Source organism: Macaca nemestrina, chromosome 8 (genome assembly GCF_043159975.1).
Source record: "Macaca nemestrina isolate mMacNem1 chromosome 8, mMacNem.hap1, whole genome shotgun sequence".
Classification (NCBI taxonomy): Eukaryota; Metazoa; Chordata; class Mammalia; order Primates; family Cercopithecidae; genus Macaca; species Macaca nemestrina.
This window is the reverse complement of record NC_092132.1, coordinates 115,936,612-115,963,106: the sequence shown is the minus strand read 5'-3', so window position 1 is coordinate 115,963,106 and position 26,495 is coordinate 115,936,612. Positions and strand designations below refer to the sequence as shown.

The window sequence follows — 26,495 nt, the reverse complement described above, 5'->3', positions numbered from 1 at the left end:
ATTAGCTGGGCATGGTGGTGTGTGCCTATAGTCCCAGCTATTTGGGAGGCTGAGGCAGGAGAATCGCTTGAACCCGGGAGGCAGAGGCTGCAGTGAGCCAAGATCACGCCACTGCACTCTAGCCTGGTGACACAGTGAGACTCCGTCTCAAAAAAAAAAAAAAAAGGAAATAATCTAGATGTCCAAACATCTAGAATAAATTATAGTATAGCTAAGTAGAACATATTTTAAGATAACACTAATTACAATGCTATTTTAAAACAGCACATCACAAAGTAGTTTGAATAGTATGGTTCAAATCTTAATTTTTTTATGTGCACAGAACACTAAAAGGATATAAAAGGTTACCACCAGGTAATAAAATAAGTGATTTTTTTTGGAGTGCTTATCTTTTTCTTTTTCTTTTTTTTTTTTGAAACAGGGTCTTGCTTTGTCACCCAAGCTGGAGTGCAGTGGCGTGATCATGGCTCATTGCAGTCTCAACCTCTTGGGCTCAAGAAGTCCTCCTACCTCAGCCTCCTGAGTAGCTGGGACTACAGACATATGTCACCACGCCCAGCTAATTTTTGTTGTTGTTGTTGCTGAAATGAGGTCTTGCTATTCCCCAGGCTGGTTTCAAACCCCCGGGCTCAAGTGATCCTCCTGCTTTGGCCTCCCAAAGTTCTGGGATTATAGGTGTGAGCCAGTGTGTCTGGCCAGTACTTTTCTGTATTTGTCAGATTGTCTATACTAAACATCGTTACTTTTCTAATCATAAACCCCACAAGTATGTTATTTTAAAGTTTATGGCCGGGCACAGTGGCTCATGTCTGTAATCCCAGCACTTTGGGAGGCCGAGGCAGGTGGATCACGAGGTCAGGAGATCAAGACCATCCTGGCTAACACAGTGAAACCCCATCTCTACTAAAAAAAAAAAAAAAAAAATTAGCCAGGCATGGTGGCAGGCACCGAGAGTCCCAGCTACCTGGGAGGCTGAGGCAGGAGAATGGCATGAACCCGAAAGGCGGAGCTTGCAGTGAGCCAGATTGTGCCACTGCACTCCACCCTGGGGGATAGAGTGAAATTCCATCTCAAAAAAAAGAAAGAAAGAAAGAAAGAAGTTTCTAAAACCCTTTGGGGAGGCAATTTGGAAGTAGCTATCAAAATTTAAGATATGTACACTCTTCAATCTAGCAATCACATTTTAGAAATTTATTCTACAGAAATATGCAAAACAAGAAAATCTAAGCAGAGGAATTCTGCTAAGAGAAATCTAAGCAGAGCAGTATTATTTCATGTCAGTAATCTGCATGTCTACCAATATCTTCCAACTTTTTATTTAAAAATATGTAATCTATACATGCCTTGAAAATATTTGGTACAATGTAAACAAAATTGATACCAATAATTATCTTTTGGAAATGACTTGAGGGAAATGGTGAAGGAAGATCTTCTATACCTTTTTACTATTTGTCTTTTCTGTAAAAATAAAAAACCAAATTACCTCTACAATGTAAAAGATTTTTAAAATATGTTACTTGTTAGAGAACAGAATTTAATTTAGATGGCTTAAAAAGAGGGTATATCCATTAAAGTAGGTCTTAACTCTACTAAAAGAATATGATTAATTCTAAAAGTTACTTAAAATTCTCATTCTATTATTTCAAAACATTTAAAGACACTGTTGTGAAAACAAAGTTTTATTAAATTTTAAAAAGTATAAAAAGGTTTTTTTTTTGAGACAGAGTCTTGCTCTGCTGTTGCCTAGGATGGAGTGTGGTGGTGAGATCTCGGCTCATTGCAACCTCTGCCTCCCAGGTTCAAGTGGTTTTCCTCCCTCAGCCTCCTGAGAAGCTGGGAATACAGGCCCACGCCACCACACCCAGCTAATTTATTTATATATATATATATATATATATATATATATATATATATATATATATTTTTTTTTTTTTTTTTTTTTTTTTTTTTTTTTGAGGCCGAGTCTCGCTCTGTCGCCCAGGCTGGAGTGCAGTGGTGCGATCTCGGCTTACTGCAAGCTCCGCCTCCCGGGTTCCCGCCATTCTCCTGCCTCAGCCTCCCAAGTAGCGCGGTGGCTCAAGCCTGTAATCCCAGCACTTTGGGAGGCCGAGACGGGTGGATCACGAGGTCAGGAGATCGAGACCATCCTGGCTAACACAATGAAACCTCGTCTCTACTAAAAAAAAAAAAAAAAATACAAAAAAATTTTTATATTTTTAGTAGAGATGGTGTTTTGCCATGTTGGCCAGGCTGGTCTTGAACTCTTAACCTCAGGTGATCCACCTGCCTTGGCCTCCCAAAGTGCTGGGATTACAGGTGTGAGCCACCGCACCTGGCCTAAAAAGGTTTTTAAGTTTTAGGAAAATGATATGTTCTATAAGACAGACTAATGTCCCCAAACCCAAGTATCAACCATTCACTTCACAGTGCCTACCATGTTTCAGGCTCAGTTCTAGAAGTTACATAGGCTATATATAATAGTGAAACAAACAGATGTGATTCTTGACCCCAAGGAGTTTACAGTTGGGCAGGAGAGACTGATATTAAAAAACAGAAACACAAACATCCAGTTAAAAAGTAAGTGCTATGGCTGGGCATGGTGTGGCTCACACCTGTGAGCACTTTGGGAGGCCAAGGTGGAAGGATCTCTTGAGGCCAAGAGTTCAAGACCAGCCTGGGCAACACAGTGAGACCCAGTACCTAAAAACAACAAATGCCTGTAGTCCCAGCTACTCTGGGGGGCTGAGGCAGGAGAATCGTTTATGCCCCAGAGTTCAAGGCTTCAATGGGCTATGACTGCACTTCAGCCTGGGTGATGCAGCGAAACCCTGTCTCTTAAAACAACAACAACAAACAAAAAAAGTAAGTGCTAGGAAGAAAAAGAGAAATAATAGTGTGTAAGTATATATGTATTTTCAGATATGAAGGTCAGGAAAAGCCTCTCTAAGAAAATAAATTACAATCTGCCAGGCGTGGTGGCTCACACCTGTAATCCCAGCACTTTGGGAGGCTGAGGCAGGTAAATCACTAGGTCAGGAGTTCCAGACCAGCCTCGCTAAGATGGTGAAACCCCATCTCTACTAAAAATACAAAAATTAGCCAGGCACGGTGGCAGGCGCCTGTAGTCTCAGCTAGTCAGGAGGCTGAGGCAGGAGAATCGCTTGAACCTGGGAGGCAGAGATTGCAGTGAGCTGAGATCGTACCACTGGACTCTAGCGTGGGCGACAGAGCGAGACTCCATCTCAAAAAAACAAAAAAACAAAAAACAAGAAAAGAAAAGAAATTACAATCTAAGAATCAAAGGACGAAGAATTAGCTTAGTAAAACATGGAGGAAAGAACATTCCAGGAGGAAGGAGTAGCATGTGTGAGATAGCTGAGGTTAAAAACGGTACCAGCTGTGCACAGTGGCTCACACCTATAATCCCAGCACTTTGAGAGGTTGAGGCAGGTGGATCACTTGAGCCCAGGAATTCAAGAACAGCTTGGGTAACATGGCGAGATCCCATCTCTACAAAAAAAGAGCCAGGCATAGTGATGTGTACCTATATAATCTCAGCCACTCAGGAGGCTAAGGTGGGAGGATTGCTTGAGCCCAGGAGTTTGAGGCTATGTGAGCTATGCTCACCTCACTGTACTCCAGTGAGTAAGTACAGTGGGTGTACTGGGTGACAGAGTGAGACCCTGTCTCCAGAGGAAAAAAACAAAACAAAAAAAAGGACTTCCTTTCAAACCTTCTAATTCAAATGTCTTATCTTTTTAAATCTTTTTAAAATTTTTTTGATTTGTTCCAGATTATTGGTGTTTCCTTCACGCTGGTTTGAAACATCATCAAAATCACTTTCAAAGAATTAAAGTTTTTTACACAGTCATTTTAAAAGAAAGAAGTGGCTAGGGAGTAAAGGATGCCCAAAAGGATTTATTCTAAGCTTTCAAGACTATATAAATAAGAGAAGAAAAAGAAGTCAAGTAAGGACGCTGCAATAATAGAGAGGAAGTATCTATTGTAAAATGTGCTAATGAATGAGCCAAACAGATATACCTGGTAGGCATTTAGAGACAGAGACAACTTTAAGACATTAAAATTAAGTCGGGACAGAAATACTCTCTTTGGGTACTAATTCCATTACTTTGTCAGGAAGAGAAAGCATCAGAAAAAGATGACAGTGAGTTAGCTCTCCTTAATGTTCAATTCATCTTAATTTTAAAAATTAGGATTTTGTGGGTATATATCACTTTTTTACATTTTTAATAGACTCCACATAAGAATACCTAAAAATTATGTTGAGTGGCTAAAATAAATTACATTATCCTAAATATTCCTGTAAAATTTTTAGCCTAGCACTTTTTTTTTTTTTTTTTCCTGGGACAGAGTCTTGCTCTGTTGCCAGGTTGGAGTGCAGTGGCACGATCTCAGCTCACTACAATCTCTGCCTCCCAGGTTCAAGCGATTCTCCTGCCTCAGTCTCCTGATTATCTGGGATTACAGGCACGCGCCACTGTGCCCGGTTGTATTTTTAGTAGAGACGGGGTTTCACCATGTTGGCCAGGATGGTCTTGATCTCTTGACCTCATGATCCGCCCACCTAGGCCTCCCAAAGTGCTGAGATTATAGGTGTGAACCACCACGCCCGGCCTTTAGCCTAGTACTTTGATTAAAACCAAGGGATTCATTAAGATGAATATATTACAGCCCAGGTGCTGTGGCTCACGCCTGTAATCCCAAAACTTTGGGAGGCCAAGGTGGGCGGATCACTTGAGGTCAGGAGTTCAAGACCAGCCTGGCCAACATGGCGAAACCTCATCTCTACTAAAAATACAAAAATTAGCCAGGCGTGGTGGCACACACCTGTATTCCCAGCTACTAAGGAGGCTAGGGCAGGAGAATCGCTTGAATCCTGGAGGCAGAGGTTGCAGTGAGCCAAGATTGCACCACTGCACTCCACCCTGGGTGACAGAGTGAGATTCCGTCTCAAAAATAAATAAATAAAACTAAATAAAAAATGTGTACCAAAAGAACATTTTGCATATAAAGAGTTTCTAAGAATTTTAAGGCCTAATACTCTGAGGCTAGAGAGCCAAACCTGCTACCTTACTGTTCATGGGACTGATCCAGCCACTCTGCTTTTTATAAGTGGATATGGCAAACTAAGGGTTAATGAGACTCTGCCTTAGTGGATTAGCCCACTGAAGTGCTGATAGGAGACCAGCGACTGTTTGAATAACAGGGCCTATGCTCACATGCCTGAGGCATTCCACCTGCCAAGGAGGAAGACATGCAGAAACACAGCCACATGTTTCTGATTTGGTGGGAGGAAAAACAGCTCATGCAGATTTTTAAAATATACAATTTCAGTAGTGATCTCAGGTCTCCTGCTGCCTAGATGTTTGGACACATTTTCATTGTTGAGAAGATATACTTAGGTTGTTCCAAATAACAGCCACTCTTCAGAAGGCCAAATAGCTTAGAATTAGGGGGAAATACTTACACATCAAGTACTAAGAAAAAAGTAGCAGGTGAAATCTTAAGGTGTTGTGTTTTTTGTTTGTTTTTGAGACAGAGTCTTATTCTGTCACCCAGGCTGGAGTGCAGTGGCATGATCTTGGCTCACTGCAACCTCCACCTCCCAGGTTCAAGCAATTCCTGTGCCTCGGCCTCCAGAGTAGCTGGGATTACAGGTACCCATTGCCACGCCCGGATAATTTTTAAATATTTTTAGTAGAGATGGGGTTTCACCATGTTGGCCAGACTGGTCTCAAACTTCTGACCTTAAGCGATCCACCCACCTCGGCCTCCCAAAGTGCTGCTATTACAGAGTGAGCCACCACGCCCGGAGTTAAACATGGAACTCAACTATACGAGATTTTGTTTGCTCAAAAAAGAACCTATGAACCTATGAGTGGGCTTTTAAGGAACAACAACAACAAAGTAAAGTAAAAGAAAAAATCTATATAAAAGCAAATCCAGCTCCAGGAGATTTATATCAGACTTTTTCTCCAGGAATACAGTTTTCATTATGTCTCCCTGGGGCATCTGGGGGAGGGAAGCTGTCCAGTGAAGTCAGTGGATGCTTCTTTGGGCTTCCCTTCCACTTCTCAGTCCTCTACAATGCTAAACACCAAGGGCTGGAACCCCTATGGAAAACCAGTAGGCATACGGTACTGACCATTAAAATAACTGTCCTGAAGGAAGCACTGTAGATGTTGTTCAAGTTAAGGAAATCTAATTTAAAAACATATGCAGTTGTGAAACATTAATTTATACACATCTCTAGCTTAGCAAAAGCATGACATTAATGATAGGCAAGAGCCGTGGGAGCTCTGGCTGTGAAAGTCTGTGGTCCGAATGGAGTACAACTTCTACAACTGCCCCTATGTGTGATACAATTCTAATTAATCAAAATTAAATTAACAAGAACTTACCTCTTTACTTCTTTGAAGGAAAGGAAGAGAGAAGGGGGGAGAAGGAGAGGGAGAGAGAGAGAGGAGAGAGGGAGAGAAGAAGGGAGAGAAGGGAGGGATGGAAGAGGGAAGGCATGAGGGGGTAGGACGGAAAGAGGGAGGAATGGGGCAGAGAGGGGAGCAGGGAGAGGGAGGGAGAGGAAGAGGGAGAGAAGGAGACAGGGAGAGACGGATAGAGAGAGAAAGAACGAACAAGAAAAAAACCTGGATTTCCCCCTAAGACTCAACTTTCAGGCAATGCTCCTAGTAATATTCCAGGCAGTTAATGCCACTTTCTCCAGGTATACTTTTGGTCAAAATTGATATTCCTTTATCCCAAGCTATTGTAAGATCCTAAACATCAAATAGTAAATTTTGCTCATCATGATTCAATAAAAAGGAAAATGAACTAAAACCCTTAAATTAAAATCTAAACATCTGGGCCAGGTGCAGTGGCTCATGCCTGTAATCCCAGCACTTTGGGAGGCTGAGGCAGGCAGAACACCTGAGGTTGGGAGTTCGAGACCAGCCTGACCAACATGGAGAAACCCCGTCTCTACTAAAAAAAAAAAAAATACAAAATTAGCTGGGCGTGGTGACATGTCTGTAATCCCAGCTACTTGGCAGGCTGAGGCAGGAGAATTGCTTGAATCTGGGAGGCGGAGGTTGCGGTGAGCAGAGATTGAGCCACTGCACTCCAGCATAGGTAACGAGAGTGAAACTCCGTCTCAAAATAAAATAAAACAAAATAAAATCTAAGCACTGTAATCCTGAGCTCTAATAGTTACCTGAAGGTTTAGGTGATATAAAGAACTAGGTATAGCAGATATCTAACAAAGACAGAACTGGTTTTAGAATCTAATTGCAAAATGACTACTAGAAACATCACTGATGACTCTTTTTTTTTTTTTTTTTTTTTTTTGAGACGGAGTCTCACGCTGTTGCCCAGGCTGGAGTGCAGTGGCGCGATCTCGGCTCACTGCAAGCTCCGCCTCCTGGGTTCACGCCATTCTCCTGCCTCAGCCTCCTGAGTAGCTGGGACTACAGGCGCCCGCCACCGCGCCCGGCTAATTTTTTGTATTTTTAGTAGAGACGGGGTTTCACTGTGGTCTCGATCTCCTGACCTTGTGATCCGCCCGCCTCGGCCTCCCAAAGTGCTGGGATTACAGGCTTGAGCCACCGCGCCCAGCCTGATGACTCTTTATCTCATTACCCAGTTTTATTGTCTTCACAGCATCTAAAGCTATCTGAATTTTTGTACATACATATGCATGCATATATATATGTATTTTCTGGCTCCCCTCACTAGAATATAAGCATCCTGAGAGCAGGCTTTTCATTTCTACTTTTCATTCATTGCAATACCTTTGATTCTTAGAGCATTGCCTAGCACACAGTAGGAGGAGTATTTCACCAACATTTGTTAATGAATAAATAAGAAAACTACAGAAAAATGAGAAAACATGTTGAAATGTCACATTGGGACTTGTGAGAGTCTAGAACCATTGTGACCTTTACTCCAGAAAAACATCACTTGTGAGTTGCATGAAGTAACAGAAGCCAGCTACCAAGGAAAAGATGAGTTGGTAAGAAGTAAACATTTCGTTGAACAGAAAATAACTTATTCAGGCATAACACATATAAAAGCAGATAGCTGTCAGAAAAATAAATATAGTTTTCCTAAGTCAAAGTTTAGAAAACATTTGCAATTCATATTATGAACTCTTCATTTAAGCTAGAATTATTTTTTACATACTTATTATATTATTGCTAAGCAAATTCACACTGAAACCTCAGATATTAAAAAATTCAGCAGCACATATCTTAAGTTACCTATAAAGGATGATAAAAACTCACCTGAAGTTTTAATCAATATATATTAATACTAACTCTGATTTTAATAAACAGATTTCTATTATTTCAGGTTATTTTGTAGCAAACATTAGCAATGAGTGTTAAATCTAAGCTCTACTGGCAAAAGTTGGTCTAAAATAATGAAAACTCAATATAATTAACTATTTTATCTTTGCCTTTCCTCTTCATTTTCAAAAACCAACCGTCTATTTAAGCAAATGAAAATAACCGAAGCCATTAGGACAAAGAAACATAAGCAGCAAGATTTGTTTTACATGTTTTTAAAATATTTCTTAACTAATATCCATTCATATATTCAACAAATACTCAGCATCTATTATAATATTCCAAGCACTTTCCTAGTGATTAGAAAAAAGAAATTATCAGAAGGATTCATATTTAAAGAGATAAAAACCAAAAAGATCTTTTGAACTTCCAGTAAATGTGAAATAGAACAAAATTGTTCAAAAAGACTTTTCAACTCACATTTTGTTCCTCTGGTTCTAATTTGGGGATTTTGTGTGACTTGCGCTCTTCAGATCTCGATGAGTCATGCTTGTTGCTTTTTTTCCTCTTTTCTTTTCTGCTTTCATGCTTTGACTTCGTGTGCTCACTTGCCTGTACTTCATTTAAAAGGTCTCCACAAAGGGAAGACTCAAACAATTCCCTGCCATTCTGGATAGTTTTGGTTATTTTTAGTTTAATTTCAGGTGAGCCAGTCTTCTTTGGAATCACAGTTTGTGGTACCGAAGGAGGAGGTGGTGGCTGTGGAGGGGAAGGTTTTTCCAGAATTTCATGTGGTCTTGTGTTTGGAATTTCTGAATGGTAATAGTCAGTGGGGCTAAAGTTTCTAGCTGCACCAAAGCCATTGGCTGACCCATTAGGATACTGACTATATGACTGGTATTTGGTTTGAGTTTCATACACGCTGATTGATGATGGATACCCATTTGTGAGTGGAGGAAGATCTTCTGTTGTAGCTGGGTACTGAAAGCCTTGCTGCAAGGTAGCTTCATATGGTGTTTGGCCACCATCTTCAGCAATGTCACTGTTGTTATCAAAGGCATCCTCCTGACGGATGTTGGCGGAGTCAATGAGTTGAGGTGGTTGCTGAATTGTGTTTCCCATGATCCCTTGCATGAAAGAGAAAGAGAAATCCATTGTTCTGCTCCAGCATCCTTAACTTTCCCTTTCTCTCATCGGGCCTAAAATTATAAAAGAGGGGATTAGAAGGTGTTAATATTATCATTGACTAGAGGCTAATCAACTGAAAAAGGATTAAATTAAAATGTTTTGAACTCAATTTTCATATCCAGATATGCATAGACATTAAACATTTCTAAAACAGATATACCTTTTATCTTCAATGCTTATCTGTTTGAAACTCCTGATTACTTTCACAACAACTGTGGCAACAAGATTTTATCATCACTGCCAACACATGAAATAGTTTTGACATTCCTTTTTATCTCTCAAGTTAGAGATCATAAGTCTCAAGTTAAAACTAGTGTTTGCAAAATAAGCAGTGTCCTGACACATATCAATCTGCTTCCATAAGAACTTCCTTTAACATCATTCATATTTTGTTCAGTGGTTGTTTTAATTACAAAAATAATAAAATGTTATTGCAATTTTTTTTTTTTTTTTTTTGAGACACAGTATCACTCTGTCACCCAGGCTTGAATGCAGTGGTGCAGTCATGGCTCACTACAGCCTCAACATCCCAGGCTCAGGTGATCCTCCCATCTCAGCCTCCCCAGTAGCTAAAACTCAGGCATGCATCACCACGCCCAGCTAATTTTTGCATTTTTTGTAGACAGGGTTTCACTATGTTGCCCAAGTTGGTCTTGAACTCTGGGGTCAAGCAATCCGTCTGCCTGAGCCTCCCAAAGTGCTAGGATTATAGGCGTCAGCCACCATGCCTGGCCTGCAAATATTTTAAACACCAAAGTGAAAAGGTCTGTTCCTCTCCCCACTTCATTATTCCCACTCTTCTATGCCAAGACAACCACTATAAACACTTTGATGGGTATTCTTTCACATCTTTCTCTACGTTTTTACATATAAAAATTTTAAAATAGGGCTTATTCTGTGACTTGCTTATTTAACTTAACAATATATCCTAGATATGCTTCTACATCAGCATGTATAGACAATTTTCATACTTATTCTTTAAATGGTTGCATAGCAAATAAACGTTGTATTTACCATAATGTATTTAACCATTTGTGTACTGATAGTTTCTCGCAATTGTTTGATATAATAAATATGTCTGCAGAAAACCTTGTTTATTTTTATTTATTTTTCTTTTCTTTTCTTCATTCTTTTTTTCAAATAGAGACAGGATCTTGCTGTGTTGCCCAGGCAGGTCTCAAACTCCTGGACTCAAGTAATCCTCCTGCTTCAGCCTCCCAAAGTGCTGAGATTATAGGCATAAGTCACCATGCCTGGCCTGAAACATTCTTGAAACTCGATTTTTGTGCACATATATATTTCTACAGGACAGATTTGAAATTTTGATAGATACTGTAAAATTGTTCTATAGGTTATACTATGTCAATGAACTCTCATACCAATAGTGTGTGATTCTCTACACTGTTGCCAGTATCTACTTATTTTTAACAACTGTTATATATAGCAGAAGCATCTGGGGTACTTTTACAAAATGTATGTGTCAGAGTCTATCTCCTAAAGATTCTAATTGAATAAATCTGGGGTGGGGTCCTGGGCATAAGTTTTTAAAGACTATATCCCCAGTAATTTTGATGCATATTCTTGGTTGGATCATTGCATTATAACTTTTCAATTATTGCATCTCCTCTAGTAGGTGTCTGAAGATGCCTACATTATGTAATAATGTTACAATATACATAAGCATCTGTTAGAAAATGCTACAAGACCACCCTGCCTTGTCATAAGGTATGACAAGTACACATCACAGGATAGAAGATTAATGGACAATCCATATATTATTTTGATAATCCCATAAGCATTTCTTCTAGAAATTTCTTTTGAGACGGAGTCTTGCTTTGTTGTCCAGGCTGGAGTGCAGTGGCACAATCTCAGCCCACTGCAAGCTCCGCCTCACAGGTTCATGCCATTCTCCTGCCTCAGCCTCCCGAGTAGCTAGGACTAGAGGCGCCCACCACCATGTCTGGCTATTTTTTTTGTTGTTGTTGTATTTTTTTTTTTGGTAGGGACGGGGTTTCACCATGTTAGCCAGGATGGTCTTGATCTCCTGACCTCATGATCCGCCCGCCTCGGCCTCCCAAAGTGCTGGGATTACAGGCGTGAGCCACCACACCAGGCCTCTTCTAGAAAGTTCTAAAGCAGGAAGAACAAACCAGTTTTCACAACTATATCAACTCTGATGAACTGATTGTAGCTGCCTGGAATACTGTGAAGAAGGATCCTGAGGCTGGGCGCCATGGCTCACATCTGTAATCCCAGCACTTTGGGAGGCCAAGGTGGGTGGATCACGAGGTCAGGAGTTTGAGACCAGCCTGGCCAATATGGTGAAACCCCGTCTCTACTAAAAATACAAAAATTAGCTGGACATGCTGGCAGGTGCCTGTAATCCCAGCTACTCGGGAGGCTGAGGCAGGAGAATCGTTTGAACCCAGGAGGCAGAGGTTGCCGTGAGCAAAGATCGCACCATTGCAATCCAGCCTGGCCAACAGGGTGAGACTCTGTCTCAAAAAAAAGAGGATCCGGAGGCTACATTCCAGTTCGACTCTGTTAATAACAGAATCATTAACAACACCTATTATTAATAGATTAATAACAGACTGATTAACAGTGTCTACCATCTTGGTTCCAGTAGGTTTGCTGTAATAATAAAACAAATAACCCCAAAAAGCAAATGGAAGAGGGAAACAAAGCTGACAATACACTTTTCAAGGTGTATCCAATTATACAGCTACTGTTTGTTCTGCTAGTAACAAACGGAAATCATTTCGGAAGTCCTAAAATTACAAACAAATGAATAAGACCGCACACAAGAAATTGAACTGTGTGTACTGCTTTGCACTGGCTGGGGGTGGGAGGGATCCAGAGCACTCTCATTTTCTTAGTGTCACCTCAGGGTCAGGCACTTTACACATCAGCTCATTTAATCATCACAACTCTGCAAGATAGGGATTGTGATTTCTGGTTCACAGGTAAAAGAAAGTGAGCTTCAGAGGGGTTAGGTGGCCTGCTTAAACCACAAGGGGGGAGAACTCGAATTTGGATCCAGGCATGTCTGACTCTGAAGTCCATGTTGTTTTTGTTTGTTTGTTTGTTTTGAGACAGGGCCTCACTCTGTTGCCCAGGCTGGAGTGCAGAAACATGCAATCACAGCTCACTGCAGCCTTGACTTCCTGGGTTCAGATGATTCTCTCACCTCAGGCTCCCAAGTAGCTGGGACTACAGGCACGTGCCACACCTGGCTTATTTTTTGTATTTTTTTTTGTAGAGATGGAGTTTCACTATGTTGCCCAGGCTGATCTCGAGCTCCTGATGTCCATGATTTTTACTACTGTATCAGTTCTGTTTCCCTCAGCTATCAGTTCTGGGAAAAGAATTCTTTTGTTCAGGTACTTTATTCCTTGGTCACTATCAAAATCACAAATATTCTAATAACCACCATTAACACTTGCATAGTACTCTGTAAGTGCCAGGCACCATTCTAAGTGCTTGACATAAGTAATACATTTAATCCTTCCAGCAATCTTCATGTAGATATTATCTCCTATTATACATAGGGATATAGAGGCACAGACAAGTTAAATGACTTGCTCAAGTGCACATGGCTAGTAATTAATTGACAGAGCTAAGATTCAACCCAAGCAGTCTGGTTTCAGGGTCTGTGCTCCTGATTAGCATACCATATTTACTGACAATGTTTAAGAACTGAAACATTACCTTAATTTAACTTTTGGCAAAAATGTATAGCTCACAGCAACAGACATAAGAAGGAAATGTTCAAAAATTCTGTTAACAAGCATGGAGCAACTACACAGGCAGAATTCAAAAGTTCTCATTTATACTTCCAACTTGAAGGCAAGTCAAATAATGACATCTAACAAGATGCAACCTGTGTTTTTGGTTCTTATAACTGTCATATACAAGCTCAGCTTCCAGATTCGTCTCCCAAATTGCAGTCTTCAGGGTTTTTCAGGCATATGTATTCAGAGACTGAGATTTCTGATGCATTTGATTGAGTTTCAAACACAAGAAGTTTTATATTTTCCCCTTTTCCTGTCTTCTCTAGCCCTAACTTCAAATATCTCATTTTAGTCTGAACTAAGAAAATAACATTACCTTCTTATAATTACACAGGAGTCCACGGAGTGAACTCATATGCATTCATATCACAGAGTGTTTTCATATACATTTGTATTTGATCCTCAAAACAACTCTGTCAGACTGGCAGGGCAAGGTGTGCATTAACTCCATTTTTTAGCTATCTACATAGAACACTTGAAATACTGACTTTCCACAAAGCTAATTAGTAATAAAGCTTGAAAAATAATCACTCTCCTGATTTCTAATCCTGTGCTCTTTTTCACAATATCCCATCGCCAGAGAATAACCAACTACTTAAGGACAACTACACTAAATCCTTAAAAGTCATTAGTTCAAAACTAAATGCACTGTCCTTTTCCTAGCACAATGTCCCTTTCAGACTACCCCAGTCTGTCATTGCTTCCATCACTTTTCTAGCTTCCCAGACTAGAAATCTCAGGCTCATGGGTGATTGATTCTTCCCTCTTTGTTAAGCCATAAAACTAGTCATTTAGCAAATCTTGCATTTTCTTCCTTTGAAGTATTCTTCCCAGTGCTTCGACTGAATCTGAAGTGAAGAAATAATCAGACAAATCCAAAATGGGTGATATTCTCCCAGACAACTGGCCTGGGCTCTTCAAAAAAGCTAATGTCTAAAACAAACAAAAGGTGGAAAGACTATTCTAGATTTAAAAGAGATAAGATTTATCAACCCAATACAATGCATGAACTTTGATTATATCCTGGATTTAAATACACACAAACACCAGATTAAACAGATATTGTGGAGACAACTAGAGAATTTTAAAATATGAACTGGCTTTAAACAATGGAGCTATTAATTTCAAGGGCCTGATAATGCTATTCTGTTTATATACGAGAATGTTCTCATTCTTAGGAGAGCTATGCTGAAATACGCGGTAAAGAGATAAATGTCATGGTATCTACAACTTTGAAATGGTTCAGAATTTTAAAAAAGGTATATATACCTAGAGTAAAGCAAAGGAGACAAAATTTTAACAACTGGTGAATCTAGGTGTTCAATGTAAATTCTTTTAACTTTTCTAAAGGTTTGAAAATTTTAAAACTGAAAAGCTTGGGGAAAAAAACCCCAAATGATTTGGCTAGTGTTTGGAAGAAGTACTAAAAATAAAAAGCTACAGGTACCTAAGGTGTATGAGCCTCCATTAAATTCTGGTGCCATGTTCTGAGCAAACAAGCTAAAGCAGCTACATTGTTATATTTTCTAGAAACCCTAAGCATGAAGAAAGCCATACTTCTTCATATTATGCCTCCAAATAATACAACAATGCAATCAAGAAAGCAGTTTCGGTGGTTTATAAAAACAGATATTTTGGGACCACATCTACATTTCTTTACATAGTGATTTTTATGGGCAGTGGGGTCTGGCGGCCAGCCTTCACACAGCAGACACACCAACTGACACAATGGTTAAGACCTTACTAAATTAGGAGGCTCTACTGAGCACCATGCTTGAGAGCACAGGTTCAGAATCCACCTAAGTTCAAAAGCATACTTCAAGTCTTGCTGGCTGTGTGACTTTAGGCAACTTATTCAGTACCTCTAATCCTCAGTTTCCTTAGCCAGAAATGTTGGATACCTGTAATTGTGTACCTTGTACAGGGTTGCTGTAAGAATTAAGAGTTAATCTACGAACAGCACTTAAGACAGAGCCTGGCATACAGTTAGAGCCTGGCCACTTGTTGGCTATTATTATAATTCATTGCAATGCTGGGCACACAAAACTGGTAAAAAGTTAAAAAAAAAAATCACTGACCTACAGGTACTTTCAATCTCTTTAGCAAGATAATGTAAGATTTTGAGAGTAAGACACATAAAATAGTAGCAAACAGTGTGAAACAGAAGGTGACTAAGAATTGAATTGTGTTACTACTACAATTGTGACAGACATCTGAGAAGAACAATGCTGGGCAAGGAGGCTTTTAGGCCACAAGAAACAAGTAGGATGTGGAAGTAAGATGTTCTTCACGCACTGCTTTTCAAACTACTTGGTACAGGCCAGCAAAAATTCTTATACCTTTGTCCTTAATAAATCCCTGATAAAGATGGTGTGTTCAGTTCATTTTTAAAGCAATAATATTAATGGCTAACATTTGAGAGCTTAGTGTCAATACTATTCTACACGTTTTACATTTGTTATATTATTTTACTTCACAGAACACCCCTTTGAGGAAATACTATTACTATTCCATTTTACAAATGAAAAATCAAGGCCAATATGATCACATAACTTGCCCATAGTCTGAGATCAAGTAAATGGAGGGTTCAAACACACACTGTGTTCCACAGCATTGGCTCTTAACAAGAAAGCTTACTTCCCACAATCCCTAAACATGTAAAGTAAACAACAGAACCTCACTTCACACTTCTGCACTCCCACTCCCCAGAGTTAACTAACAATTTGGTGGGAGACTAAATAATTGTACTAATCTATCCATTCTAATATGTACTTTCAAGTCAATGAAATCACCACATAAAACCATTTCTGATAAATTCATCATCTGAACAATGTTTCTACGCTAATTTTTTAAAAAGATAAATCAATGAATACTTATAATTTTGCTGAAACTATACAGTTTTAAATAAGCAAAAAAAGTTGAAAATTATCAATTAAAGCTTTAGTGCTCTTATTATTTACCAACTTATTCATGGTGGTGGGGGGTGGTGGGGTGATAACAGAAAAATTTATAAAATCCTTAAGCCAAATCACAGATACAGAGTTTAAAAAAACAAAAGCAGGAAAAGAAATCAAGCCAGGCATAGTGGCTCATGCCTGCAATCCCAGCTCCTTAGGAGGCTGAAGTAGAGGGACTGTTTGAAGCCAGGCATTTAAGACCACCCTGGGTGACACAGTAAAACTCTTTCTCTAAAACAAAAAAAGAGAGCAAGAGAGAGAAAGAAAGAAATCATGTCACGTGTTTCAGATGAACAACCTGAGCCTATAAATATCAATTAAGTATTCATAATGTGCTAAATTTATAGTTTAAATCACTATAACAAATTCATAAACAATTATTTCTGTGGAATGTATTGCTGGAGTCTATAGAATTACATGTTGTGCTGTATATATTCATTTTTTTCTATGTTTAAAATGCCAGTCTCAGGCCGGGCGCGGTGGCTCAAGCCTGTAATCCCAGCACTTTGGGAGGCCGAGACGGGTGGATCACGAGGTCAGGAGATCGAGACCATCCTGGCTAACACGGTGAAACCCCGTCTCTACTAAAAAATACAAAAAACTAGCCGGGCGAGGTGGCGGACGCCTGTAGTCCCAGCTACTCGGGAGGCTGAGGCAGGAGAATGGCGTAAACCCAGGAGGCGGAGCTTGCAGTGAGCTGAGATCCGGCCACTGCACTCCAGCCTGGGCGACAGAGCAAGACTCCGTCTCAAAAAAAATAAATAAATAAAATAAAATAAAATGCCAGTCTCTTCTCAATAAAAGAAAGTTTATATTTAATTATACTTAAAAATTCCTTAGGCTGGGAGCAGTGGCTTACGCTTGTAATCCTAGCACTTTGGGAGAGTGAGGTGGGTAGATCACCCGAGGTCAGGAGTTTGAGACCAGCCTGGCTAACATGGCGAAACCCTGTTTCTATTAAAAATACAAAAAGTAGTCAGGCGTGGTGGTGTGCGCCTGTAATCCCAGGTACTTGGGAAGCTGAGGCAGGAAAACTGCTTGAATCCGAGCGGCGGAGGTTGCAGTGAGCTGAGATTGTGCCACTGCACTCCAGCCTGGATGATAGAGTGAGACATCATCTCAAAAAAAAAAAAAAAAAGAAAGAAAAAAAATTCCTCACATTGATATCATTATTTAAGCCCTTTGGAATTTGAAGTGGTTTTAAGATGTCATATAAATTGCCTATTTCTGTTTTCAGACCCAGCTACTCTACAAATATATTCCTAGGTTAATCTGTAAATCTAACCACATCACTCTCCTGATTAAAATCCTTCAATGGTTTCCTATTGCCCAGAAAAAAGCCATGCACCTAGACTGACAGACCATGTAAAACCCTCCAAACAAAGTCGCTAACCTACCTCTTCAACCCCAAGTCATTTTTGTACTCTAGTAATATAAAATCACTGGAAATTTCTGTGCACACCATAATTTCACTCCTCTGTACCTTTACTAATGTTATATCCTATCCATAATACACCCTTTTCCTTTTTTATTTTTTTTTTTTTTGCTTGACTCTTAACCATTTTTTGAGCTCAGAGTGTCATTTCCAAGAAGTAGTCACTTAAGCTCTAAGTTAGTCTGAGTAACTTTCCTCTGTGTTCTAAGATATTCTATGCATGCCTCTTAGAATTATTCATAAAACAATCTGTTTATGTGAGTTTTCTAAAGAGCAGGAAGTAATGTTATTCCCATATATGCTCTTGAAACCTAACTCAAAGGCTCAGAGGAGGGGCTCCAATGAATCTTTCAAACTAAACTGCATAAACTTAAAGAAGTTATTTTATATAAATGAAATGCTTCACAGAGCTGCTGTGGGTCTTTGCATGGAGGTAGTAAAAGAATATAAAAGCAGTTACAATCTCCTCAGGTAATATCCTTGGTAAAATGAGACTAACAACTTAGCTCACTTAGATGCCACTGAGATTCTCTTTAGTTCTCGACTGAACTTTCATGAAGGTTTAAAGTTCCAAGAGACTGGAATGAAGTCAAATAAACTTCCAGAGGGAGTGTTAACCCAATCAAAGACCAAGATATATTTAAAAAAAGAAACCCATATGAATATATCTATTTAAAACCTTATTAATGTAGATCTGAAATTCAGAATGTAGAAGCTCTCAAAATACAATCGTCATAGTTGTAGTTAATTGAATCAGTATGGAAATCAATCTATTTACCAAAGCTGTTCTAGTAAACATAATCAATCATATACTATAAAACAAAGTATACTTGATAGATGTACATTAGAATTTTTACAGCTAGAAAAAAATAGTGGAATACACTATGATTTTCACAACACAGAGGAAGAGGGTGGTCTTCCTTTACCCCAGGATAAACAAGGGATCCAGATGTTTCTTTATGTGAACTGTTGCAAGGAATATTTCTCAAGGTTTATGATAAATCCACACTCAATGTGTTTCCATAGTAACAGGAATGGAGTGCATGCAGACAGTCTACAGTAACGAACCAAATATGCTGGTTCTTGAAAACCTGGCATGTTTGGCAATTTATGCAGCAAAAATATTATTTTAAAAAAATTTTAAGATACATAATGTTAAAAAACTAGTGTTATTTTGTTTTAAAATCAAAAGATTGAAATGCAGTACATAAAGACAAGCTTAAGCATAGATTCTGTGAAGTATAAAGAGAAAGCTATCAAATATATTCATATACTAATTTCTAACTGAATGATCACTTAATGTTTCAGTGATCCTGTATTTGGATCTTGTCTTTGAAATCAATTTAATATGTACATACACACAAAGCCCCCATAAAAACATCTTCTGAATGTGACTCATATTTGATCACAGAATATAAAGATCTCTGAGTAACAGGGACAGCATCAAGGGAGATTCTTGTTTTACATTTTTTTCCCCAAATTGACACCAAGAAGAAAATGGGGGGAAAGGAACAGTTAATTTTTTTTTTAACATGCTCCATTATTTTCAGTACATGGGTTTGGTAGGGTGAAACCAGAAACTCTATGAAGAAAAAATGCATAACTATAGGAAGATGCTAAAATCCTCTAACGTCAGTTTTTTAAAAAGACTCCATTCTTTCTGATTCTGTGTTCTACTAATATTTTAATTAAGTATAGGATCAGAGTGACCCTTTGACTACAACTTATAAATTCTGGTATTGCCCATTTGAGCTTTCATAATTTAAAAATTTTTAGTAATATAGTAACAAATGTGTATTGTTTTAAAATAATGGAGGTATGTTTTAATGCTATTTATTGTGAAACTGCAGCCCCTCATCCCTTTTTGAAGTAATACATACACATTTTTAAAGGACCCAAACACATACCTTTAAAAATCAGCAAAACCAAACTGCTATGAAGTATGAACAGAAGCAAAAGTCAATTTCTACTGTCTGGACCGGACACAAATTACATTAAAAATCAATATTCTTCCTTTTCAAGCCATGAGTCCTTTCTAATCACATTTTAACTTCACCCTCACCCTACACGTACACAAGAAAAAGCAGAGATGGGGGTGTGGACTTCTGGAGGAAACAAAAAGTAAAACCCAACCACCTGGTTCTAAGAACTTGACCACGCCCCTATGGTACTAAAAAGGAAATGAACAAAAATGTTTATCTTTTATTCACTAAAAGCAGCTACAATCGATAGAATCTAATCTAGCCCTCACTACAGACAAAAGCAATAACCAAATTTGGTACAGTGACTATACAACTCAACATTAACTTTCAAACAAAATGGATCTGCTTGAAAATGTTTTGTCAAGGAAATAAAAATGAAATTACGAATGCAAGTGATTGTTCCATTTGTCTTTAGATTATTTTATCCTTTGAGGGTAAAATAGATCTCACTATTTCACCCACAAACAAAATACAGTGCTTTTAGTGGCATCCAAGTGTTATACAGTTGGCAGTTACAGTTATCCAAAAAGTTTGAACCACAATAGTAAAATGCAAATTATTTCTGACTAAAATGTGGGCATTTCCTCTCAAACGATTTTTTTTTTTTTTTTTTTTTTTTGGAGGCAGGGTCTCACTCTGTTACTGAGGCTGGAATGCAGTGGCACAATCACAGCTCATGGCAGCCTCAATTTCCTGGGCTCAGGTGATTCGCCCACCTCAGCCTCCCAAGGAGCTGGGACTATAGGCGTGCGCCACCATGCCGGGCTAATTTTTAAAATTTGTTGTAGAGACAGGGTTTTACCATGTTGCCCAGGCTGGTCTTGAACTCCTGAACTCAAGTAATCCTCCCACTTTGGCTGGGATTACAGCCATGAGCCACTGTGCCAGTCCAAACAATTTCTTAAATTCCCATGGTAATGCATATACTTGGACTTCTCAGATTCAAAGGCCATTATATATTAATTCTATAAGCACTTAACACATTTTTAGTTCTCCTACAGCTTTTTTAACGAAAACTTGAGGATGTCAAAATTATGAAGTTTGAAAAGACTGCTGGTCAAACTCTGAATCATTTAAAGAAGTTTACTACCATTCTGGTTGAGGCTGACTCTTTCAAAGCTTAAGGCTATGATTTAGGGGAAAACATTTTCCTGTACTACTTTTCAGCAGTTATACTAATAAAACATCAATTCTCCAAATGACACAAAGGGCTTACAGCATTTTAGTATGTAAAACAAATGTTCTATATTAGTAAACCTTATCTGTATATCTTGACTTAAAGGTACTTTCCGTGGTAGCCTTAGAAAGAACTCTAAGCTGCTGACTAATTTCTTGGTTAAACTGGAAAATCTGCTTGCTTAAAAAATAAACAATTTGGGAAAAATACATTCCCTTTATATTTTCACGTAATTTTACTCACTTTCCTCCAATACATGAAGCAAATCATGTCATTTTTGTATAATTACTAACAACATGCATCCAAAACAAAGTAGTCTAGTTCCATCTATATATAATAAACTCAAGATGTATCAACCAAAGTTACCCTTCCAGAACAGGATTTGCTATATGACATTTAGTCATTAAACAACTAAGCAAAAGCATAAGAAGGACCACTCTTTTCAATAAATGAAGGAGAAATAATTTTTTTTTTTTTGAGACAGAGTCTCTCTCTGTCACCCAGGCTGCAGTGCAGCAGTGCGATCTTAGCTCACTGCAACCTCCACCTCCCAAGTTTAAGTAATTCTCCTGCCTCAGCCTCCTGAGTAGCTGGAATTACAGGCACGCACCACCAAGCCCGGCTAATTTTTGTATTATTAGTAGTGATGGGGTTTCACCATGTTGGCCAGGCTGGTTTCAAACTCCTGACTTCAAGTGATCCACCCGCCTCAGACTCCCAAAGTGCTAGGATTACAGGTGTGAGCCACCACGCCCAGACTAATTTTGGTATTTTTAACACAGACAGGGTTTCACCGTGTTGGCCAGACTGGTCTCCAACTCCTGGCCTCAAGCAATCTGCCTGCCTTGACCTCCCAAAGTGCTGGGCTTGTAGGCACTGCTCCCAGCCAGAAATAAATTACATTTGACACTTGAACAATAAAAACAAAACAAATAAATATTGGTGATTTTTTCTTCTTCCTCCTCACTGAGATACAGTATTTTTGTCTTTCTTTTTTGGGGTCTCACTATATTGCCCAGGCTGGAGTGCAGTGGCTGTTCATATATGGGATCATAGTGCCCTGAGGCCTTGAACTCCTGGGCTCAAGTGATCCTCATGCCTCAGCCTTCTGAGCAGCTGGGACTAAAGGTGCACACTAATGCACCTGAATTGTCCTATTTTCTTAAATACACAGTAATATTCCTATATAATACCCTGCTAATCTATCAAATTTACTCAATTTAAATAAGAATTAAGCCACATGCCATATAATTCCATTTACATGAAATGTCCAGAAGAGGCAAATCCATATAGACAGAAAGATGATTGGTGATTGCTAGGATTCGGGAGGAGGGAAGGAATGGAGGGTGACTGCTAATGCATACAGGGTCTCTTTTTGGGGTGATGGAATGTTCTGGAATTAGACAGTGGTGATGACTACACAACCTTGTGAACATACTAAAGATCACTGAATTGTATACTTTAAAAGGGTGAATTTTATGCAACATAAATTACATCTCAACAAAAAAGTGCTCTAAAAAAATCAACAAGGCATTTATGTATGTTTCTCAACAATAAAGTCTCCAATACCTAAAGAATTACTGATTTGTACACATGTTAAATGTGCTTAAAATAAAAACCTTTATTCTTATCATTAAGCTACAGTAATTAAAAGGTGAGGTACTAGAAAAAGATGGACAATGAAACAGAATAAGATCCTAGGCACAGAACCATTCTATGGGAACGTGACATACAACAGAAGCAGCACTGCAGAGTAGCCAGAAAAGGATAGAAGATTCAAAGAATGGTCCTGGGACAACTGCTTATCCATAGAGAAAAAAATTTAGATACTTACCACGTAATGTATCAACCCCAGGTGGATTAAAGAGCTCGTATACACAGTAAAACTTTAAAACTTTTAAGAAAAAACAAAAATATGAACAGGACATCTTTCTGAACTCAGGTTGGGAAATGATTTCTTAAATATATAACAAGTATACAACATAAAGGAAATGATTAATGAAATCAACGATGTTAATTTTAAAAGCTGTATCACAAAAGACAACACAAGTGGAAAGATAAATCCCCAGACTGGGAGAAGATAGCCGCAATGCATAAATTCAAGCTCAGTTCTACCTTCCAACTTTCTTCTGGATCTGCCCGATTCTTGCTGTGTTCATTGGCTGTGTCTTACCATTTCTCATCTGCATTAGAACAACATCTTCTTAGCTATTCTTCTTACTTCCAACCCTGTCTACCTCCAATCCACCCTCTACGACATTGACAATGCTTAAAAACAAAACCCCAAACCATTTAAATTTAGTAACATTCCATGGCTCCACATGCCTCAGCATAAAATCCAAAGGCCCTTCATAATGTGGCCCCTGCTTCTTTGTCCGGCCACCTCTCCTGCTGCTTTGGCCTACCCATCTTGCCCTCCACCATCCTAGCTTTTCCTCTCTTATCTCCCACTCAACCTTAAAGATTCTATTCAGAGGTGTGAAAATACTCCAAGAAGCTTTTCCAGAACATCCCCACATACCACACACCCTCTGAAGCCAGAATGCATATTCCCTTCTGCTGGCATGGCATCCTACTATACTCGATCAGAGCACTAAACACATTCTACAGGCCATCCTGACATACAGGAAGGGTGTGTGCATAAGTGAATGTGACCTCAAAACATTTGTGTAAGAAAGAATAGTAAAATACTTTATTACAGAAATTCTAGACACCAGCTGCTGTTTAATTGTCCTCTGAATGCTGAGACAAGGTTGTGCTGAGGTTCAAGTGAATACTTCCTTCCCTTCCACTCTGCTGCTGCAGCAATGGGAAGGTGACCAAAAGTTACAGCCAGTTGTCCCCACCCCAACCTACACAGGCTTCTCTAATAAAACAAATATTTATTGAGCACCTATTGACCAGACACTGAGCTAAGCACTAAAGTTATAAGGATGAAAATTCAGACAAGGTCCCTGCAGCCATACAGCTTACATCACCATGTGGAAGAGACGGAGACAGAAAGGCAATAAAAGGAAAGTGCTGGAGATGAGGCTTGGAAATCGCCCTTCATGAGATGCATTTATTCATTTCACACTGAGTGCCTGCATGATGTCAAGTCCTGGGTATCAGAGAACAAATCCTTGTTTTCTGATCCCTACTGACAGAAAGGGACAAGTGTCCTGGATGACAAAGGAAAATATCCAGGGTTGAGAAGCTGGGGGTGTGACGACGGGGCGAGAGGATGCAGGGGACCTCTGGCATTTTTGGCCTAGGAAACAAGTTCTAACCTGCAGTAGAAGAGACAGGGGCTCCCTTCCAAAGACCTACTATAAACCAGTACCTAAAGACTTCCATTGAGAACCTTCTTGGCTTCTTAGTATCACAGGTTTCAAATGATCTAGATTTTTAGAAGGGCTTTTCTTGATGTGTTGCAAAACCAAATTATAAGTATTTAATGAAAGCACACTATAAAATTCCAGGAAATAAAAACAACTTAGATGCCAGAGAATACGGACAGACTGAAAGTTTGAGAACATGAAACTAGTTCATCCTTGAACTCCCAGAGCCAACTATAGTGCCTGGCACATTATCAATAAACAAATCAATCCAAAACAGAATAGAGTATTACAGTAAGGCGAGGGGAGGCAGGGGGGGCACAAGATTGGATTAACAATTTAAATAGCTTAATATGTGCTAATACCATTAAGTAACTAGTATTATTGAAATATCATAGGCTGTTTTTTAATGGCATGGATTTTGAACTGAGTGTACAGATTTGTTTTTCCCTTCCTAAGAAAGGCCTCATAAACATAACGTCACTCAGAGGAAAACACAAAAAAATTTTGCCCCAATTATTTTTAAACTTTTAAAAAAGTTTAGTATATAATTTTTTTTTAATTTTAGCAAGTAATCTTTTCATTAGAAAATTTAAATTAGATGCTATTTTATTAAGTGCTCAAAATACAGTGTAAATACATCATCCAAGAGTCACAACTTGACAAGAATTTTTTTCAATAAACTTTAAACATTTACATAACCACGTTAAATATGATGTGCTGTACCATGAATCTAATAATAATTCTACAAGCAGATATAAACAATTGACAACATATTGTGATTCATATTTTCCTAAACAGTGGGGATATTATGATATGAAGCTTTGTCTTTTGTATCAGTACACAAAACCTACATTCACTATGAACAGCATAAGAGAAACTGTCACAACATCATCACTGTAGAACATAACACATGATGAGAATCTGAAACTCTAATAAAACGACTTCCTTTTTTGTATCATTTATAGACTAATGCAAAACCTGTGCTCAATATAAAATCAATTTATTTTGGAATGTCATGAGATATTTAGGTGTCTTTGAGTAACTTCAGTGCTTAGAGAATTGTCAAATGTGTACTGATAACTGATGTTCAGATTAATCTTTAGTTTCCAAAGCAAAGTGTAGTAGTGCCTTCAGTCATGGAAAGAAAAACAAAATAAAACTACTTCCGTGCTAACAAAGGTACTGCGTACTTCTACATCTTGCTCACTGCTGTATCCCCGTCCCCTAGTATGTGAGGGAAGAAAGCTGCTAAATGAACATAGGAATGGCAGCAAACACAATGCTGCAATGGAGAGATTATCCTACACTATTCAGGTGGACCCAACATAATCACAAGGATCCTCATCATCCTTTTGGTGGGAAGGATCAGACTCAGAGATTTCAAGACTGCTGACTTTGAAAATGGAGGAAGAGGGCCGGGCATGGTGGCTCATGCTTGTAATCTCAGCACTTTGGGAGGCATAGGCGAGTGGCTCACTTGAGGTCAGGACTTTGAGAGCAGCCTGGCCAACATAGTGAGACTCTACCTCTACTAAAAATACAAACATTAGCTGGGCATGGTGGCGTGTGCCTGTAGTCCCAGCTACTCTGGAGGCTGAGGCAGGAGAATCACTTGAACCCAGGAGGCAGAGGTTGCCATGAGCTGAGATCACACCTGCACTCTAGCCTGGGTAACAGAGTGAGACTCCGTCGCAAAAAAAAAAAAAAAAAAGGAAGGAAGCAGCTAGATAAATCAAGGTAACAGTTACTCTCCTACAGCCTCCAGAAGGAACGCAGCTTTGCCGACATCTTGATTTTAGTCCCATGTCAGACATCACAAAATTTAGAAGAATAAATCTGTGTCATTTAAAGCCATTAAGTTTGTTGTAATTTGTTACAGCAGCAACAAGGGATATTCTGAAAGCCTTTCCACTCACTTGGTTGTCTTCAGTTTCAGGAGCATCCCTATAAACAGAAGGAGGGGAATTCCTAGATTCATTAACCTCAGATTTGGGGTACCTAAAATAGAAATATCACTTAAAAAAGAAGTCTTAGGCTAGGCGCAGTGGCTCACGCCTAAATCCCAGCACTTTGGGAGGCCAAGGTGGGCGAATCACTTAAGGTCAGGAGTTCAAGACCAGCCTGGCCAACCTGGTGAAAGCTCATGTCTACTAAAAATACAAAAAAAAAAAAAATTAGCTGGGCGTGGTGGTGCTCATCTGTAGTCCCAGCTACTCGGGAGGCTCAGGTGGGAGGATCGCTTGAACCTGGGAGGTGGAGGCTGCAGTGAGCCAAGATTGTGCTACTGCACTACAGCCTGGGTGACAGAGCAAGACTCTGTCTCAAACAACGACGACGACGAC

The 26,495-nt window shown here is 39.1% G+C and overlaps 1 protein-coding gene across 8 annotated transcripts in view; it reads right to left on the bottom strand.

Moving 5' to 3' along the window:
* NSD3 (nuclear receptor binding SET domain protein 3) overlaps positions 1 to 26,495 on the bottom strand; it is a 112,289-nt gene that overhangs the window by 66,734 nt on the left and 19,060 nt on the right. For 7 of the 8 annotated variants that reach the window (XM_071068367.1, XM_071068361.1, XM_071068364.1 and 4 more), the window contains exon 2: positions 8,781 to 9,499. In XM_071068367.1, coding sequence (XP_070924468.1) covers positions 8,781 to 9,455 — 675 coding nt within the window. In that variant the 5' untranslated portion in view covers positions 9,456 to 9,499. Of the gene's footprint in view, positions 1 to 8,780; positions 9,500 to 22,948; positions 24,701 to 26,495 lie in introns of those variants that run through there. The other variant, XM_071068363.1, reaches the window with a different exon arrangement.